Source organism: Mastomys coucha, unplaced genomic scaffold (genome assembly GCF_008632895.1).
Source record: "Mastomys coucha isolate ucsf_1 unplaced genomic scaffold, UCSF_Mcou_1 pScaffold15, whole genome shotgun sequence".
Classification (NCBI taxonomy): Eukaryota; Metazoa; Chordata; class Mammalia; order Rodentia; family Muridae; genus Mastomys; species Mastomys coucha.
The window spans coordinates 105,392,424-105,411,557 of NW_022196897.1; the positions used below are offsets into that span (position 1 = coordinate 105,392,424).

At 45.7% G+C, this 19,134-nt stretch overlaps 1 protein-coding gene and 1 pseudogene across 5 annotated transcripts in view; one reads left to right on the forward strand and one right to left on the reverse strand.

Annotated features, from left to right (window-relative positions):
- Pla2g4e (phospholipase A2 group IVE) overlaps positions 1-19,134 on the reverse strand; it is a 70,834-nt gene that overhangs the window by 34,975 nt on the left and 16,725 nt on the right. For 2 of the 4 annotated variants that reach the window (XM_031371589.1, XM_031371590.1), the window contains exons 3-4: positions 6,382-6,487; positions 2,431-2,537 (exon numbers count right to left, since the gene is read on the reverse strand). The exons of 1 other annotated variant lie outside the window; for it this stretch is intronic. In XM_031371589.1, coding sequence (XP_031227449.1) covers positions 2,431-2,537; positions 6,382-6,487 — 213 coding nt within the window. The remainder of the gene's footprint in view (positions 1-2,430; positions 2,538-6,381; positions 6,488-19,134) is intronic. One more of the 4 variants, XM_031371592.1, reaches the window with a different exon arrangement.
- Positions 1,882-2,363, forward strand: LOC116090770 (annotated as a pseudogene). Its single transcript, XR_004118811.1, has one exon. The product of XR_004118811.1 is annotated as a ubiquitin-60S ribosomal protein L40 pseudogene (transcript).

The following is a 19,134-nucleotide window of genomic DNA, read 5'->3' on the forward strand; positions in this document are numbered from 1 at the left end:
TCCCACTCAGGGTATTTGTTATCTCCCTTGCCTGCCATGTTCCTTCCTCATTGAACCCTCCTCCATGAATTCCTGGTTATTGCACTTTTCTCCCAGTAACGCATCTGCCTTCGTTTCACCATGCCTTACTATGCATGTCTGTGATGTCTTGGCTCATGTGCAATGGCCTCTCTTTCACAATGATGAACACACAGATAATCTTCAACACGATGACTGATGCCTCTGTCAGTATTGCTAACCCCAGGGACTGGAGCTCTCAGGTTTCTGTCTCTCCCTTGGGAGCTGGACCTGAGGGCACACCCTGAGCCTTGCCTTTGATGCTGACGTTTCGGTCTTGCTCTTGTTCCGATCACATGCGGAGAGCAACACCTTCATGTCCCACCCACCTGAAGTCAGCATCTGGCTTCCAGAGGTCAGGTCCACTTCCCTCAGCAGCTGTCTTTGTCCTCTGTGAGTTGCTTAATTAGCTGTGGGTCCACTTTTGTCCTCTTTCCATCCCGTAACTTTCTGCTTCTCAGATGCAGCTCCCTGCCCTGGTCCCCAACTCTCAAAGAGTCCCTGCATCCTGTGTACTGCCTGGAACACAGCTCTCTTCTTAGTCTTTACCTATTCAAGGCTTCCTACCCAGGTTTCAAGATGGTATTTCATTCTTCCCTCTGCCTCTGGATAGCCAGTCTTCAGGGACACATGTTCTCACCAACACAAGTGCTCTGTCACTATGGCATTTAGAGAGTATCTTCCAGTTGCCTCTCTGCTTAGAGGCACCAACTTCTCTCTGTCTTGTGAGTTTTACTCAGGGTTTTTGAACAGCCACTTCGAACCAGGCCCTAGGCTAGATGCTGGGGAGTCAGGGAAGATCTAAGGTAGAGGCTGGGCAGAGTTAAGGGTAAGGACAACAGAGAGAGCTGGCCATGCACCCTTGCTGCCTACAATGCGAATGTTATTGGCTTCAGAAGCCTTCTCACAGACCATTGCATTTCCAGACTCTGGAACTCTTCTGGCCCAGGGTCCTTGTCCGTTGAGGTAAGGAGCTATGCTCCTCTAGCATACTGAACCAACACAGTATGAGAACCATGTCTGTTCTCTTTGGTGTCTGGGATATTTCTTTGGACTTAAGCCCATTTTGCTTAAACCTCAGACTTGAAGCTCTTTACCTGAGAATGTTGCTCAGGTGTAGTCCAGCACTGGCATGTTCATTCCTAGCCTTTGACTGAGACAAATTCTACAGACTCTCCAGCAGCCCCACGTCTGCATGTGGAATCCTGGGAACTGGAGTTCATCCACCTCACTGAGCACATAGCTCCCAGTGCTGTTAGACATACTCTATGACCTTTTCAGACAGGTCTGGTCTTCTCAAAGAATACTAAGATTGTGGAAAAGCCAAGTTTATGTGAAACAGAGTGGGAGTGTGGGTTCTCACAGTACCACCACCCTGGGCAGTCTGTGTTAGCACACACCCATCTTTCTTCTAGACTGCTCTGGGGCTCCAGTCTAAGCAACAGAGCAGTGGTTCTGAGAAATCCAAGTTCCCCAGTACCTGACAGGGGTCACATAATTTCAAGATTTCTTTCCTCTTTCCAACAGTTGCCCCGAGAACAGAACAAGAGTCAACCTGACAGTTGCATGTGGGTCCAAGGATCCCTTCTGAGTGTAAATCTGAAGTCTTCAGGGACAATAAGTTGCCCACACAGCATTCTCTTGTGAGCCCTGTGAGTTGGGCAACAGGTAAATATACTACTTCTATGTGACCTGTGGCTTGTGACCTGTGGCAGGACTTCTCTAGGCAGAGAACTCTTTGTTTCTCACCCTGTCCTGGGCACAGTAGGTCCTGGCCTGGCTGAGTAAGGAGACAAGCACCACCTTTTTAAAGGAATGTGTGGCTTTCTCTTCAACGAGGCGGCCGAGCAGCAGACGCCAACATGCAGATCTTCGTGAAGACCCTGACGGGCAAGACCATCACTCTCGAGGTCGAGCCCAGTGACACCATCGAGAATGTCAAGGCCAAGATCCAAGACAAGGAAGGCATCCCACCTGACCAGCAGAGGCTGATATTCGCTGGCAAACAGCTGGAGGATGGCCGCACCCTGTCCGACTACAACATCCAGAAAGAGTCCACCTTGCACCTAGTGCTGCGTCTGCGTGGTAGCATCATCGAGCCATCCCTTCGTCAGCTTGCCCAGAAGTACAACTGTGACAAGATGATCTGCCGCAAGTGCTACGCATGCCTGCACCCTCGTGCAGTCAACTGCCGCAAGAAGAAGTGCGGCCATACCAACAACCTGCGCCCCAAGAAGAAGGTCAAATAAAGCTGGGGCCATACCTGGCCTGTGACCCCGGGACCAAATAAAGTCCCCTTCCATCGACTGGAAAACAAAACAAAACAAAACAAGGAATGTGTGCTCTCCTGATAAACCTTGTTCTGCTCCTTACTTTCTCAGAGGGCCCCTGGAATCTAGGCAGGAACTCTTCTCTTTGATCTTCTACCCCCAGTGCCTGCCAATGGGGGTGGCCATTTCTTCCTCCTCTGTCACTTTCTCCTACAATACCAGCAACATCATGGGGTTACTACAGGTTATATGTGAGCACATTCTCTGGAGGTGGTGGTGGTGGTGATAATGATGATGACAATGATGATGATGATGATGATGATGATGACATTTCTTTGAGACAAGATCTCATGTAGCAGTCCTCAAACTCTTGTCTCTACCTTTCTAGCACTGAGTTTACCATGTCTCACTTTCTATGGATTTTCTTGCCTAATTTTTTTCTACCACCTTGAAACACACACAGTATAGAGAGACATGGGGCCTGGGAAAACAAAAGAGGCCCCTTTCCTCTAGAATCTGATTTTTGGCCGGGCGGTGGTGGCGCATGCCTTTAATCCCAGCACTTGGGAGGCAGAGGCAGGCAGATTTCTGAGTTCGAGGCCAGCCTGGTCTACAGAGTGAGTTCCAGGACAGCCACGGTTACACAGAGAAACCCTGTCTAGAAAAAACAAAAAAACAAAAAAACCCAAAAAAACAAAAAAAAACAAACCAGAATCTGATTTTTGTTTGAACAGAGCTGACAAAATCAGTAGGTAGCCTACATGGAGTTGATTTCCCCTAAGACGTCTCAAACACCAGTGTTAAAAGCAACAACAAACCCTGAAACAACCAAAACATCTACCACGGACCAGGCTTGCTTAAAACTGTAACCAACGTGAGTGGCTTGGGATTCAGTAACGTCAGTCCTCAGCCAAAGCTGAGGGATGGACACCACAAGCCTTCCAATTGGGCCTTTAATGGGACATTATTTATAACAAAGGAAAGAAGCAAACCAGCTCATTATTTTCTTGCCTAAGTTTTAAATGTTTTAAAATCTTTGAACCTGATTGTAAATTCCACGCTTTAAGCAATCTCCAGTCCTCCTTTGTCCATAGCAAGCATGTCCCTTACTCAACAGTGGGTACAGTCTGCTTGAGTCAAGAAGCCTTGCTTTGTGGGAAAGGTTTGACATTTCCATCACTGATTTGGACCACGTGACCCTTCCACTCCTCACCAGAGAATCAGCAGCTGCTTTTGTGGCCATTTGTTTCTCATAGAAAATACAGGGGCGTCACTGGGAGGAGGTAATCAGGATCACTAGACACAGGTCTGGACTGTGTAAAGTGTGTTGTTTGTTTGTTTTCTTAAAAAAAAAAAAAAAAACAGTAACCAGCTCTCTTAACTCCTTGCCAGTCCTCCCAGTTTCCAGCCCAGCCCCTTTGAATTTCTCTCATCTATCCCTCCCTCAGTTCCCTAACAGCCTGCTTAAACAAGCCCTTCTCCCAGTTTTCCCAATACTGGCAGTTTCCAAACGATAACAACTGTTGCATCCCATCTGCTCAGCCTAGCTCCTCCTGGCTCAACTGTCCCCAGCTGTCACCTCTTCTCACTCTGCTGGCCCAGTTCACTTTCACAGCTAGCTTTTTTATATTCTGTTGTGTCCCCAGAAGTCCACCAACGGTCAGTGTCAAGCAGTTCTGACAGCTAAGAGTTAAAGGGATAGTTAGTGTTCAGTGGTTAAGAGCACTGGCTGTTTTTCAAGAGGACCAAGTTTGATTCCATCAGCTCACAACTATCTGCAACTCTAGTTCCAGGGGATCGGACACCTTTTTCTGGTGTTCAAAGGCACTGCATGCATGTGGTACAGAGATATACATGCAGGCAAAACATATAAAACAAAAGGGGTTTTTTTTTGTTGTTTTGTTTTGTTTTGTTTTTAAAAAGATGCAATAGAACACAGCACAGTGTCTATGAATATGACATGGGAACCAGAGACCAGTCAGAGTAAGTAGGCCAGGTACATGGCCAAAAGCTTAGAGACTTGGACAAGCCCAACCCTGGCTAGGCCTGGGTATAAGGCAAAAGTTAATACGTTTAACTCCAGGCATGACCAGGGACTGGGCTTTGGAGCTACATCCCTGGGATAGAGACAGGCAAACCCCTTAGCTCAGAGTGCACTTGGCAGATCCGGGGTGAGGAGCAGGAAGCACTCCTAGGCTTGGAAGTCAAGGCGGGAACTTTACGACAAACAGCACAGAGGTTCACTCAGCCTCTGGAACAATAAGCACAGCTGTGCCAGTGATGAGAGCGGGACAGCAGCTCTGAAAATCCACGGGGGACAGGGAACCAGGATGTTTCTGGGGCACGCATGCACAGTCCGGCCTTCCTGCCTGGCCTTGACCTCTGGTTTGATATCATCAGGATTCCATTTTCCTCTTAAGATAGGAAACATTGCCAGCTCAGACAGGGACACGGGATGGGAATCTGTAGATTATCTGTTTAATGTTGTCATTCTCCCTAATTTTACAGATAGGAGTCTTGGGGGCATGAATAAGAGGGAAATATATTGCTGTCCCATGATATGCCAAGCCAGCTCTTGCCTCTGCCCCTGAATCAGGTGCCTTGCATAGGGTCTTACTTAACCCTCTGGCCAACCTCCAAGGAAGACATTAGCCTTGCCTTACAGAAGAACAGATGGGTTTTAGGAAGGTTACATATACAGGTTTGCACAGCCAGAATTGATGGGACTAGATTGGAATCAGGACTCAGGGCAAACCTACTGCCTTCCCAGGCTGATGTGCTTTTCATCTGGTGAGTGACTCTGGCTGAGCATAAGCAATGGACATGATCAGACAGTTTAATGTCAGAGGCCACCATAAGACCTTCAGCTCCCCTTGGTTACGGTTGTCCCTAGACCCAAGGGCCCAGCTGTTTCTGCTAATCAGTCAAAAGCCATTTAGTTACATTACAAACAGCTTGCCCACAACTCTGCCATAAGTCTCCCGGATAAGAGAGGCCAGGGATGGTCTGACCACTAGGATTCAGAAGTGATGGGTACGGGGCCTACCCAAGCCAGGCATCCCCTCCCTAAACCATTGCCCAGGCTTGAGTGCCTAGAGAGAGGATGACAGCTCCTTTCCCTGGGGCATCTCAGGGCAAGCTGGGCAGGTGAGGCCACTTCATCTCTCAAGTTAGGCGTAGTCTTTGGTTCTCTCCTAGCCCAAATTTCTGGAGGGTCAGTGAGGGACAAGTGCTGATTAGAGGTCCTGCTAGTCACCCAATGTCAATCCCGTTCAGGACAACAGGACACTCTGTCACAATGCAACATGGAGTTCCTCCCCAGATTCCACGGAGACTGGCCAACGTCTTCATCTCCCACTCTAAAGGAACAGAACCCTATGGGGGCTTTATTCAGTTCCTTCAGTGGTTTAGTATGGGCTGGCCAAGGGTACTACTTTGCTACTGATAGTCCTTTCCATAGTGTGCCTACAGCCAACAGGGAGGTGGAGGGCATCTCCCCATTGCCCAGACAGGAAAACAAAGGCAGATTTGAGAATTTGTCTAGACCTAGGGACCTTGACTATACATATGCCCAAGGGGGCATCTGACAGCAATTAACTGGCAAAACACCAATTCTCAGACTTCAAGCCACCCCATACCACACACCCACAAAGCACAGAACTTTAGGATGCCCACAAGGTTAATAACCAGTCACTACCAAGACAGACCACACATAGATTCCCCCTGGAAGTACTAGGCATTGTTTATACTGAAAGCTGGCTTGGTTGGCCCTCGATAACCCAAAGTCTCTGCATGCAGCTTTGTAAAACATGTGAGTATATTCAGCTGTGCCATCCCTAGCCAGGAGCCCTGGTCCAGACTTGGCTAAAACACCTCTCTCAGGGGGTAGGTAGGGACTCCCAAGGCAACCTCTCTACATATACAATGCCCACCAGCCTCCCTGTGACCTGGCTGCTTCCTTTACTCAGTCCCCAGACTCTTCATCTCCTGGTCATGCCTCGCAGACCACTTACCTCTGGCCCCAGGCTGCCCACCACCCTCACTGTATCCTCACCTTCAGGGCACAGGAGGCCGGGCCGTCTTCTGCTTGGCATGGGTCTGACAGGGAGTGGGAAACCCAAGCAGGCATCTGCCTCTGAAGCATCGTGGCGGCTCTCCAGCTGGACGGTAAGATCAGGAACTTATACTCTGACTCAGAGCTCCACCCTCCTGGCCGCCCCTGGGCAGTGGCTGGGATGGCGCAGGGAGGGGTGAAGGCGGGTAGGCATATGTGCAACTTGGGCCTGGGGTCTTAGCACCAAAGGAACCACAGGTCTTCAGATCTTGAAGAATACAGAATACAGAGCCAGGGCTCTGGTCACTGGAGTGGGCCATCTGCTGCCCCAGGTTGCTTAGAATAACCAGCATAGGATGGTAAGAAGAACATTCTGGGCTTTGGCATATTTCTGCCAAGATGTAGGAAAGCCCTATCTCTTCAATTCATGAAGATGGATGAATAACTGGGAAGTGAACAGATGCTCTACCTCAGGACCATGGCTTGACGTACCAGCAGCTGTGGGCAGAGACTCCTCAAGATACAGGGGACCAAAACTCAGGTCCTTACATTAGAGGATGAAGAAAGAACACATTTCCCTAGCCAAGAAGAAGGTTTAGACCATGAGCTCTGTCACCCTCCTGGAGGCCTGTGTGGAGAAGCACCAGCTCGAGCACAGCTTGGAGGATGAGTTACTCCACCTCCCTGATTCTTATCTCTGCCTGTGTTGGCTCACCTCTGGCTTGCCTGAATCCACACTGGGAGTTTCCTGTCTGAGCTCTTGCCTGAGGCTCAACAACCGGCTTTTCTGGCCCATAGATAGGATATATTTTGGAACTACAGGTGAGACCTAAACAGAAGGACGGGTAAATGGTGGTCCACAGCATCTTGGTAAACTTTCTGGATTCCTGGACCTCAGAGAGACCCCTTATTTAGCTTGTTGTTCTCAAAGCATCCCTTGTCATCAGCCCCGCTGTCATGAACAGAAATATGATTCCCACATCTTTTAGAGAGTTCACAAATTCAGCTAAGTTCATGCATCTAGTAAGCACTTACTGTATACATGCTACTAAACACAGAAATTCCAGACTTAAAATTGCAGACAGTCCAGCTGGGGAACCAGATACTTCTAACCCCTACGAGGTTTGGATCCCCCCAGGATGTCAGGGATCCTAGAAGGATCAGCATAAGTCTTTCATATTTGGGAAGCCCTGGGGTTCACTGAGTTGTAACTGGCTGGAGGACACAGGGATGGACGATGGATTGTGGCCGGAGAAGGATAGTGTGGTTCCAAGAAGGCTTCATGGAGGAGGTGACATTGGAAGTGGGCCTTATAGAATAGGATTTCAACAGCTAATGATGGGAGGGAAAGGCATGCTGGGAGGCAGGAACAGAATGAACAAGAGCAGGGTATGCTTAGGTATGCAAATGACTTACATGAGTATTGTGGGAGATAATATAGGCGGGCGGAAGAGATGGGGATGTGGGAGGTTGTGAGCTGGGAAGGAACAAACCTGGAAAGACAGAGTAGGGCCTGTGATCTCCTTCTGCGCTCCCCCAAGCTGGTTCTTAGCTGTATGACAGCATTCTACAAACCATGGACTCAGAGTGGCCTCTCAAAGGCTGTGTTTTAAGACTTACTCTCTAGGCAATAGGAAACCACCAGTTGTTTCTGATCAGGACAGTATGTTCAGAGTTGAGCTTTTAGAAGGAAAGGTTGATTGGTGTTGAAGCAGAGGAGCCACTGGGAAGTGATGTAGGAGTCAGGAAATGGCAATAGAGTGGGAAGTTAGAGGCCAGGACAGCAGAAGGTGGATCAGAAGGTGCTGTGGCAACCTGACCACAGTACTACTCCATCTTCAAAGCAAGGGAGGCTCCTCTACTCCATATCCTCTACCCCTCCATCCTTCCCAGTAAGGTCTGCTGAGGGCAGATGCGCCACTCTAAGACATTCCTCATGGCTTAGTGTTTGGTCCTCTGCTGGCTACAGAAGCCAGCCATATGCCCTGCCTCCACACATACCCCAGCCACTCCATCCATTCTGAAAGTTTCCTCATCCCTTACTCAAGAGCAGAGTCTCGACTTACCCCAATTGGGTTAAATCAGTTGAATAGAAACAAGGGGAGCTGTGGCGGGAGCTTCTTCCTCTATACCTTTCCTGGCACTTCTGACCTACGTGGAGCCTACAACATCATGGTGGGGACCCAGTGGACTGCTATACATCTGCTTCTGAGCTGACTGCCCAGGAAGGGTCTGGAATGAGACAAGAAGTCATCATAGAAGGAAGGGGTCAGGATGGGGCTGAGTTAAAGCCAGTTGTCCCTTCTGAGGACTCTAGAAAGGTGGAAGTAAGCTTAGATGTGAGTCAGAAATGCAAGGCAAAGAGGGATTGCCATCATGCCCAGCAAAACCTTGGTCATTTAAGGGAGCTTAAAATATGATAAAAATGTCTTTACAGGGCTAAAGGAATGGCTCAGTGGTTAAGAGCATGTGTGATTCTCGTAGGGGACCCAACTTTAATTCCCAGCATCCACACCAAGCAGCTCACAGCTACCAATAATTCTAACCCCAAGGGCCTTCAACTTTTTCTGAACCCTGTGGGCACCTGCACAAAGCCACACACAGACATTCACATGTAATTTTTTATAACTAATTATATAGTTCAGGCTGATCTCAAACTCTTGACAATCTTTTTTTTTTTAATTTTTTTTATTTTCATGTATATGAGTACACTGTAGCTGTCTTCAAACACACCAGAAGAGGGCATCAGATCCCATTACAGATGGTTGTGAGCCACCATGTGGTTGCTGGGGATGGAACTCAGGACCTCTGGAAGAGCAGTCAGTGCTCTTAACTGCTGAGCAATCTCTCTAGCCCCCCCACATATAATTTTTTAAGTAAAAAAAAATTTTTAAAAAAGTCGAGGATGGAAGCACATATAGGTTATTTCAGCACTGGGAGGTGCACATATATGTCACACACACACACACACACACACACACACACACACACACAATTGGCAATGTGGATCAACAGGGAAAACATAAACTAACAGATGGTTTGTAAACATGGTGGACTAGAGGGAGTAAAAATAAGAGGACTTCACTTAGTACTATGTAAAAAGAGGGACTATAACTAAGATTGACAAATGAAGGATCAAATGTCAAACTGATAGAAAACAGTATATGTGTTCTAGTAACAGGGAAGACTCTCTCTCTCTCTCTCCTTCTCTCTCTCTGGTGCTGGGCATTGAACACTGGCCTGGTACATGTTAAGCATGTGCGTAACCAGTGAGAGATACACCTCCAGATACCAGAGAAGAATTTTCAACAAATGTTTTGATATCATTAACCATAAAGCAAAAATGTTTCTAAATTTGATTGCATAAGATTTGAATATTTTAAATCAGGTATGGTACTAAATACTAGTAATCTCATCGCTTTGGAGGTGGAGGCAGGGGAATCAGAAATTCAAAATCATACTTAGACACAGATGAAATTCAAGGCCAGCCTGGACTACATGAGACTGCCTCAAAAAAACAAAACAAACAACAAAGAAGAAAAGAATTGAACATTTCTATGTAGTAGAAAAACGTTAGCAGACAGAATATATTTGTAATGCATTGCAAACTACCAGATGATTAATATCAATACACAAAGGATCCTGACATAATTCACAAGAAAAAGATGGCCATCATGAAGCTGGAGGTATCTCAATAGTTAAGCACTTGCTGTTCTCAATTGTTTCCAATACCTATTCTTGGAAATTCACAACTCTAGTAATTCCCATTCCAGGGGATCTGCCACCATCTTTTGGCCTCTGAGGGGACACACACACACACAGAGAGAGAGAGAGAGAGAGAGAGAGAGAGAGAGAGAGAGAGAGAGAGAGAGAGAGAGAGAAATTCACAAATATAAAAATAAATCTTAAAAGATGTTAACATTAAAATAAAATAAATTAAATTAAAAAAAAATTTGAACCTGTAACCTTCAGAAGGAAAAACTCAAAAAAGTTAGCAGGCACTGGAAGAGATGTTCAAAATCATGGGTATTTGCTCTACAACTCAATAGAAAACAAATCAAGTGTTAATTGATGATACAGGCAAAAGTGACTTCCTATGCAGAGTAAAATAACAGATCACTCTCCTTTAAATGCTGTATTAGAAGAGATGACACATGGAAGAGAAGACCAACACAGAAGGAAGACAAAGAAATAGGAATTAAAAGCACAGTGAAGTTACAAGATAGCTATTAAATTGGAAAACCATGAGGCAGTTGAATGATGATCAGTGTTGATGGTGATGTGGAGATACATTGTGTCCCCATGGAAGAGGATACTGAAGCTACAGTTGATCTGGGACTGTTAATCAATGTGGATGTTGATATAGCCTTGTTGGTTCAAATACCCCTCCCCCAGGGGAGTCTCTTACAGGCCACAGGGGGTTGGGACTGACAGGCTGATCCATGAGCCTGGACCCAGCCTCCAGGAGCTGCAGAGATGGCTCAGCACCTACCTACTGCTCTTGCAGAGGACCTCAGTTCAGTTCTCAGAACGTACATGGTGCTTCACAACCATCTGTAACTCCAATTCCAGGGAATCTGATGCCTTCTCCTGACCTTCTTAGGAACCAACCACACACACACACACACACACACGCACACACTCGCACACACACAAATCTCACACAAAATAAGATGAATAAATCTGAGAAAATATTTTGAAAAAAGATGAATATGTGCATAAGCAAATTTGCTGTATAACTTCTTACGCTGTGGGCCATAGCCCCTTATAGTGACGCTGAATATGAGGAGTCACAAAAATCTGGCAATAGTAAAAGTGTCAATGAATTTTGTCTTGGAATTAGAAATTCCAATTCTCAAATATGCCAAACATACATCTGTCATTTTGTACTATGTGTTTCTGAGAAGAGGCATTTCTGATTATAAAATAAAACAGCAACCAACTTTGATAGACATTGAAGATGCCACATTCTGCCACATCAAACATTTAGGCAAGATTTATTTTTTTTGTATAAAAAAAAAGAAGCACACACATCTCATTAGTACAGAAATGTCCTTTTATAAATCATTAACAAATGGTACAATAATGGGCAAGCCAAGGAATCATTTTTAAATACACTGCTTTATGATTTTTCCTACTAAATGATTTGTTGCTTATTTTATATACTTAACTCCCAGATGCAAAAGGGTCAAGAGTGGAAACATTTCTGGAACCCTGCCCTGTGCTGTTAGGACTCTGAAAGCGCCATGTTCATCACTGGGAGTGCAAGCAGGAGAAGGTGGGCATGAACCAGCCAGAGCAGCAAGTTCAACACTCACAAAGGAGCCTCAACAGAAACAGGCAAGTCAAGGTGAGAGTGCAAAGGCTGGAGGCTGAGGCACCTGCATCGCATACATATACAAACATTAAAATAGGGTTATGCAACTTAAATACAACATATTCAAATAGAATCCTTCCTGCAGGGAATGGAAATGTTATGTGAGAACTGAGAAAACTTAACCAAGAAACCCAGCACTGGACCAAAGATGGTCTTGGCTATGCCTCTGAGAAATTCAGCTTCCTTCAGCTTTTCCCGTTATTGTTGTCAACCGCTCTACTGTGAGCTGTTATTCTCTCCATCTCCATTCCATGTTAGACTAACAAGAGCATCTGCATCTATTTTAACTCTCTTTGAAACCATTCTTTGAGTGAGGGGCTGGGGATTGAACCCAGGATTTCATGAACACTAAGCAAACACTATACCATTGAGCTACACTCTCGGCTCTCAAGACATCAGTTAGATTATATGGTTCCCTGATGGACACCCCACACAGTTTCTGCTCACTCTGCTGTCTCACAATGGCCATGAGATCTTGTGGTCTGGCTGCTCATATCCTTTATTTTTATTCTCTGTATCAACTAGCTATGCTGCCTCTAAACCTGGATGGGACCAAGCTCTTTCCTATGATGGGGCTTTTGTGTTTGCAGTAATTCCCTCTTTTGAAGCCTCATTCTCCGCTTTTTGCAAAGCTGAACACTGTTCCTCTGTCCTACCTCTGCTTGTGTTGCTTTCTCCAGAAGCCTGTCCCAGTAGGCTCAGTGACTTGGGCTTCTGCCCACCCCTTAGCTCCTCCACCACTGTAGTTATTAGTTTAGTTCAGTCCATCATACTGAGGATGATCTTGTTTATTTCCTTTTGTTTTGTTTTTCTGAGGCAGGGTCTTAATATTCAGGTTAATCTGAAGCTTACCAATGAACTCAGGGCAGCCTCAGATGTACACTCTTTTTGTCTCTGCCTCCTAGGCATGAATGACTGCCTTGTTTATTTCCTTTTTTACTCTTTCCTCTTGAGTATAAGGCTTTGCAAGGCTTGGCCAATGTTTGTCTTGGTTTTGATTTGAAACACCTGGAGCCTCGAGTAGGGGCTAGAAACACAAAGCCCAGCACAGATGTCAGCGAGACAAGGTGATTTGTATCATTTACAAAGTGATGGCCATTGTTCTCATGTTTATATTAGCTGTGAAGGAGATGCTATCATTAGCCCAGGACCCAGAGAAGATAAACAACTCAAGATCACCACGGCATGTGGCTGGAGAGATGGCTCAGTGGTTAAGAGGCCTGACTGTTCTTCCAGAGGTCCTGAATTCAATTCCCAGCAATCACGTGGTGGCTCACAGCCATCTGTCACGGAATCTGATGTGTTTGAGGACACCTATAGTGTACTCATATAAATAAAATAAATATGTACTCATATAAATAAAATTATTCTTAAAAAAAAGAAAAAGATCACTATGGTAGTGACAGAACTGTGACCCAGGTCAATCTGCCCAGCTTCTGTCTTGACCGCTCTGCACTGCCCTGCAGTGCTCTTGACTGCCCTGCACTGCTCTGCATTACTCTGGTGCAAAGCTCCAGGTCTGGACAGCTAGACCCTACATTGGTTGTTTAAGGCTTTTCCTGTGCTCCGTCATTCTCTTGATACATAAGCCTTAAAGTCTGAAACGAACAATGACCACAGGCAACCCTCACGACATAAAGTAAAAAGAAGTGTTACCAGCTCTTCAGGTCACGAGAGATTTGAAAATGTCAGCCATCAAAGTTCATGTGTTGAGCCAGGCATGGTGACACACACCTGTACTGCCAGCTCTCAAGAGGACTGCTACAGTTTGAGACTAAGCTATGGAGTAAGTTCCATATCCTGGGGTGTATCCTGGGCTACATGGTCAAACTCTCCTCCCCAGTGTCAAAAAACAAAAATGTCAATATCTTGAGATGTTTTAGAACACCTAATGAACAAAACTATGGTTTTTAATTTTGTTTTAATTTTTGGGACAGGGTCTCACTATATAGTTACAGCTGTCCTGAAACTCACTATGTAGACCACGATGGCTTTGAACTCATGGAGATCTACCTGACCCTGCCTCCCAAATTCTGAAACTAAAAACATGCACCACCATGCTCAGCTTCCTATGTCTTTCTTCCTTTCCTCTTTTCTTCCTTCCTTCCTTTCTTTCCTTCCTTCCTTCTTTCTCTCTTTCTTTTTCTTTCTTTCTTTCTTTCTTTCTTTCTTTCTTTCTTTCTTTCTTTCTTTTTCTCTTTCTTTCTTTCTTTCTTTCTTTCTCCTTCTTTCCTTTCTTTCTTTCTTTCTTTTTCTTTCAAGACGGTTTCTCTGTATAGATTCACTCTATAGATCAGGCTCACCTTGAACTCAGAAATTCATCTGCCTCTGCCTCCCAAGTGCTGGGATTAAAGGTGTGCACCACCACTGGCGCAAGGTGCATACATTTGTGTGTTCTCTTCTGAGTATGTGTGCAGATGCCACTGGCGTGGAGCTCAGAGGACAGCTTCAACTGTCAGTCTTTGCTTTCTATCTTGTATGAGACAGGGTCTCTCAGTCACTGCTGCACACACCAGGCTGGCTGACCCCAGAGCTTCTAGGGACTCTCTTATCTTCTCCTATCATCTCACTGAGGAAGCCCTGGGATTGAAGGCATTCACTGCACACCCAGCTTCCCATGGGTTCTCGGGTTTGAACCCAGATCCTCGCACCTGTTGCTTTATCCCCACCTCTCCACCCAAGCCATCTTTCCAGACTCATTTTCTTAGTGTCAACAATGCCTGTGACTCACGAATATTTTCCGGCCTCCTTTGACTTTATAAGGCTGCGAAGCCCTACTCAACAAGTCACAGAGCACTTGTGTCCACAGACCAACATTTCTCAATCTCGTGAAGTTCCTGCTAATAAAACTTGTCACCTCTTGTCTCAATTAGATTATTGGCTTTATTTTTTCTGCTCCTGACTCTCTTATTCATGAGGCAAGATTGCTAGGAGTCTTTTGTACATTTATATCAACTCCATCACTGTCTCCATGGTGAGGGGAGCCCTGTCATTCTGTCACAGTGAAAGATCTAGTTTCTGGCACATATAAGCCATATGAACTTGAGTGAGTATGTTCACCTATTGCCAAGTTTCTCCTTCTGTAAATGGAAGGACACAATAGAGCCCCCTCCCAAAGTGGTTGTCAAGACTGAGGGATACAAAGGGCTTAGTTGGCACATGGCTGGCTAGGGCAGTCAATCGTTTTTTCTCAGTTTGACTGATTTTGGAATAGCCTAGGAGACACACCTCTGGATATGTCTGTGAGGCTGTTTCCAGCAAGGTGTAACTGAGAAGGGAAGACCTACCCTGAGGGTAGACAGCATTATCCCATGGGCTGGGGTCCCAGACTAGAAAGTGAGCTGAGTAACAGGACTCATTCCTCTCTGCTTCCAGACCTGGACATATTGTGACCAGCGGCTTCAGGATCCTGCTGCCATGTGATCCTCAACATGAGAAGCTGTGCCCTTAAACCATGAGCTAAATAAACCCTTCCTTAAGTCCTTTTGCCAGGCATTTTGTCACAGAGGTATGAAAATTAATTTATCAGGCTGGCGAGATGGCTCAGTGGGTAAGAGCACTGACTGCTCTTCCGAAGGTCCTGAGTTCGGATCCCAGCAACCACATGGTGGCTCACAACCACCCGTCATGAGATTGGATGTCCTCTTCTGGTGTGTGTGAAGACAGCTACAGTGAATTATGCTGGATCGAGAGGGGGCCGGAGTGAGCAGGGCCAGCCGAGGTCCTGAGTCCAATTCCCAGAAGCCACACACATGATGGCTCACGGCCATCTGTACAGCTACAGTGTACTCATACATGTAAAAAAAATAAAATAAATATTAAAAAGAGATAAAATTAATTAGTCCACTGACTCTGTAACGCACAGCTGTTGAATGAGATGATCCACAACTCGGGGACATCATCTCTGAGCCAAGGGTGAATGGAAAAATAACACAAAGGTTTCAGGGTGATTGGGCCATATGTGAAGAGCTCAAAGAGCTTTCCAAGGGCCTGGCTAATGGGGACAAAGAGGCTCCCCAGCGGAAGGATCATGTGACCTTGCCCTTGAAGAAAGAGTGGGAGCCACATCTGTGAGGAGAGCAAGGGGCACTATCAGGTGAGATAGCAAAGGTTAGGTAGGTTTGGAGAGGAAATTAAAGACTCAGCTAGGGAGACAAGTGTCAGGGTCCCCTGGTGTTGGCAGTGTGACTTTAGGAAGGGCTTTGAGAAGGTAGTGTTTAAGAAAGAGCAGGTTTGAAGCCAGGTGTCACCATTGGCTATTCAGGTGTGGTAGTACAGGCCATTAATCCTTGCACTTGGAAGGCAAAGATCTTTGAGAGTTCAAGGTCATTCTAGTTTACATAGAGGGTTCTAGAAAATCGAGAGCTATGCAATGAAACCCTTGATCTCTCCCCCCAAAAAAGTGGAAAATGATGGTGGAAGATACTCAAACAACCATGAAAGCATAGGCGAGTGTACCTGTATACATATGTATACACCTGTGCACACCTTCCATGTACACACAAACATGTATGAAAATAAAGAAAAAAAAGATCAAGTCCTTTGGGATGATAGGTGACTGTCATTTCTATGTGGCCTAGGTGAACAGGAAAGCAGGTATGCCTCTTTCAACAGCCAGTGCGGCTCCATGGAATGAGTCATGTCTTGCCAAATGTTCATTGGTCATCAAAACCTTTTCTTCTACTTGTGGGGCACAGCCTCTTGCCCAGCTCTGCCGACACATTGGTTTCTAGGACATCTTTTGTCACAGAGTCTCTGGCTGCCAGTCTGGGCCTGTGCAACAGGGCTTTGGAGCGGGATCTGCAGAAGGGATTTGGAGGAGGGCTTGTGTCTGAGGGAGAGGTGGGAGACTGGTTGGTGCTATTCAGTTTTCACTTTGCCTCTGGCCTTCCCTGACCTAGTCAGAGAGAGCCCTGAAACATCTGCATTCAGATTGCATCAAAGTCCTCTGCAGGTAGCCTGTCCCCAGGTTGCCACTCATCTGTCTCACATCACTGCAGATTGGAATCAACTTTCTCAGAGTGTCACATAAATGCAATCATTCATTTGCTGTTCTGTCCAGGTCATTCAAGTGTCCTGGGATTGCTGCATGTAACACATTCATTCTTTTCCATTCGTTTCTAACGCAACATTACAGTTTCTTTACCCATCAGTTGAAGAGCAAAGTTGTTTCTAATGGTTAGCAGTTAGGGATAAAACTACTAAACATATTCGTGCACATATTCGTGCACATATTCGTAAACATATTCAAAACTGTTTGGTTTACTAGATTGCATACTTTGGTGTAGAGTGGCCAGGTCTGATGTTTTTAGTGATACCATGTCTGGGCTAGAGTGAAAAATCTCAACGCAGCGGACAGAGTCCTTACCCCTGTTTGATTCTCCCTCCCTTCTCTCAGTCACTCCCCTCTCCACTTCTTCCTTTTTGCCTCCTTCAGCTCTCCATCTCTCCAGTAAAGTTCCTAGGTAACTTCCTAGAGCAGTGGTTCTCAACCGTCCCTAATGTTGTGACCCGTCAATACAGTTTCTCTTGTATGGTGATCCTCAACCACAAATTATTTTCGTTGCTACCTCATAACTGTAATTTTGCTACTGTTATGAAATCATAATGTAAATATCTGTGTCTTCTGATGGTCTTAGATGACTCTGTGAAAGGGTAGGGGTCAAGACCCACAGGTTGAGAATCACTGGACTATATCCTTAGCTACAAAGAGAGTATCTCTTGAAGAGAGGTATTGTTGCACCACTGGCCAGCATTTAGAAGTCAATAGATCGATTCTTCCCAAATTCTGAGGATGGGTTATATTGAGACTACACGGGTATACTTATTGGAAGTAGAATTTATGGGTGAGATCAAAATAAACATCAAAATGAAAAATTTTCTGACTTGCAAAGTCTCTAGAATTATCCCCTCCAAACATTTCCTGAGTGCTGTAAAATCTTGGCTAAATCAGTGGCTAAGAACACAGTGCTATCTAGAGGACCCAAGTTTGGTTCTCAGCATCCTTCTGTGTAGCTCACAGCCAGCTCACAACAGGGTTTCTCTGTATAGCAGTCTTGCTGTCCTAGAACTCACTCTGTAGACCAGGCTGGCCTTGAACTTACAGAGATCCACCTGCCTCTGTCTCCCAAGTGCTGGGGGTACTATTATTTTTAAAGATTGGGGTAAGATAATGACAAAGTTTCAAAAGGAAGCAAAACTTTAAAATGTACTAGAACATTTTCCCAAAAATTATAGCCCTTATATGCAGCTATAATTAACTACTAAATAGTCCTATAAAACAATTTTCATGTGAAACACAATAACAAAACATACCAAGAACCTAACTTCTAACACCATTGACAGACATAAAATTTAGGGAAAAAATTCAGTGGAGCAGACAAATCAATAAAGAGATAAACCAAGAAAGTAACACCAAAGATAATATTTCAATAATAGTCAGGATAAGTCCAAATACATCTGTGGTAGGTAACTGTCCAGTTAGCTGGATTTGGAGCCAGCTGGAGGCCCACCTCTGGGTTTATCTGTGATGCTGTTTCCAGAGAGGCTTAACTGAGGAGGAATGAAGGTCCTCAATGTGGGTGGTGTTACTAGCTCAGGCATTGGACTGAAATAAAAAAAAAAAAAACCTCGGAGGAAGCCAATGAGCACAAGCATGTCTTACTGTGCTTTGTGGGTATGGTCACGCAGCAGCCACGTGCTCTGAACTGTCAAACCGTTCAAAAGCGTGTGCTAGGAAGTCATAGGCAGTCAGGGGTTGGGGGGGGGGAGTCAGCACTTCAGTTCTGCTGGGTGGCTAAATGGCTGTGATGTTCCCACTGAACTGTCTTCTAAAGAAGTGTGTTTATACACAGAGATTAGTGTTTACTAGATTCCGGTGGGTAAGCTCCCCCCCCCCCCAGCAGGCAGTGGTGGCTGAACAGATGTCTAATCGGTTGAAATGATGAGACTAAGCCACTGTGCAAAGCTCAGCCACAAGTAGGGCTTCTATTCTTACTCCCTCAAAGGCTCAGGGGACATCAGGGAACAAGGGGCAGAAAAAAACACAGAGGTTGGGGGAAGGGTGGAGGGTGGTGAGCGCTCACTTCCAGCCATGACATGACCACTGCACTCTTAAACAAGATTGGTACAGCACTGGGCCTGTCAATCCCCTGACATGGCAAGGAGCTCATGGGACTCTGTCCCTCCCCGAGGATTTATGCATTGTTAACATTTGCTGGAGGAGTGAGGAAGGTGTTATTTTCTTCAACAGTGAGGGCCATTGGTAGGATGCCTGTGCTCCTGGGAGATACCACTCATGTTCCTACAGGCAATTCTAATGAAATTCAACGGGTCTCTTTCTCCTCTCTCTCTCTCTCTTTCTCTCTCTCTCTCTC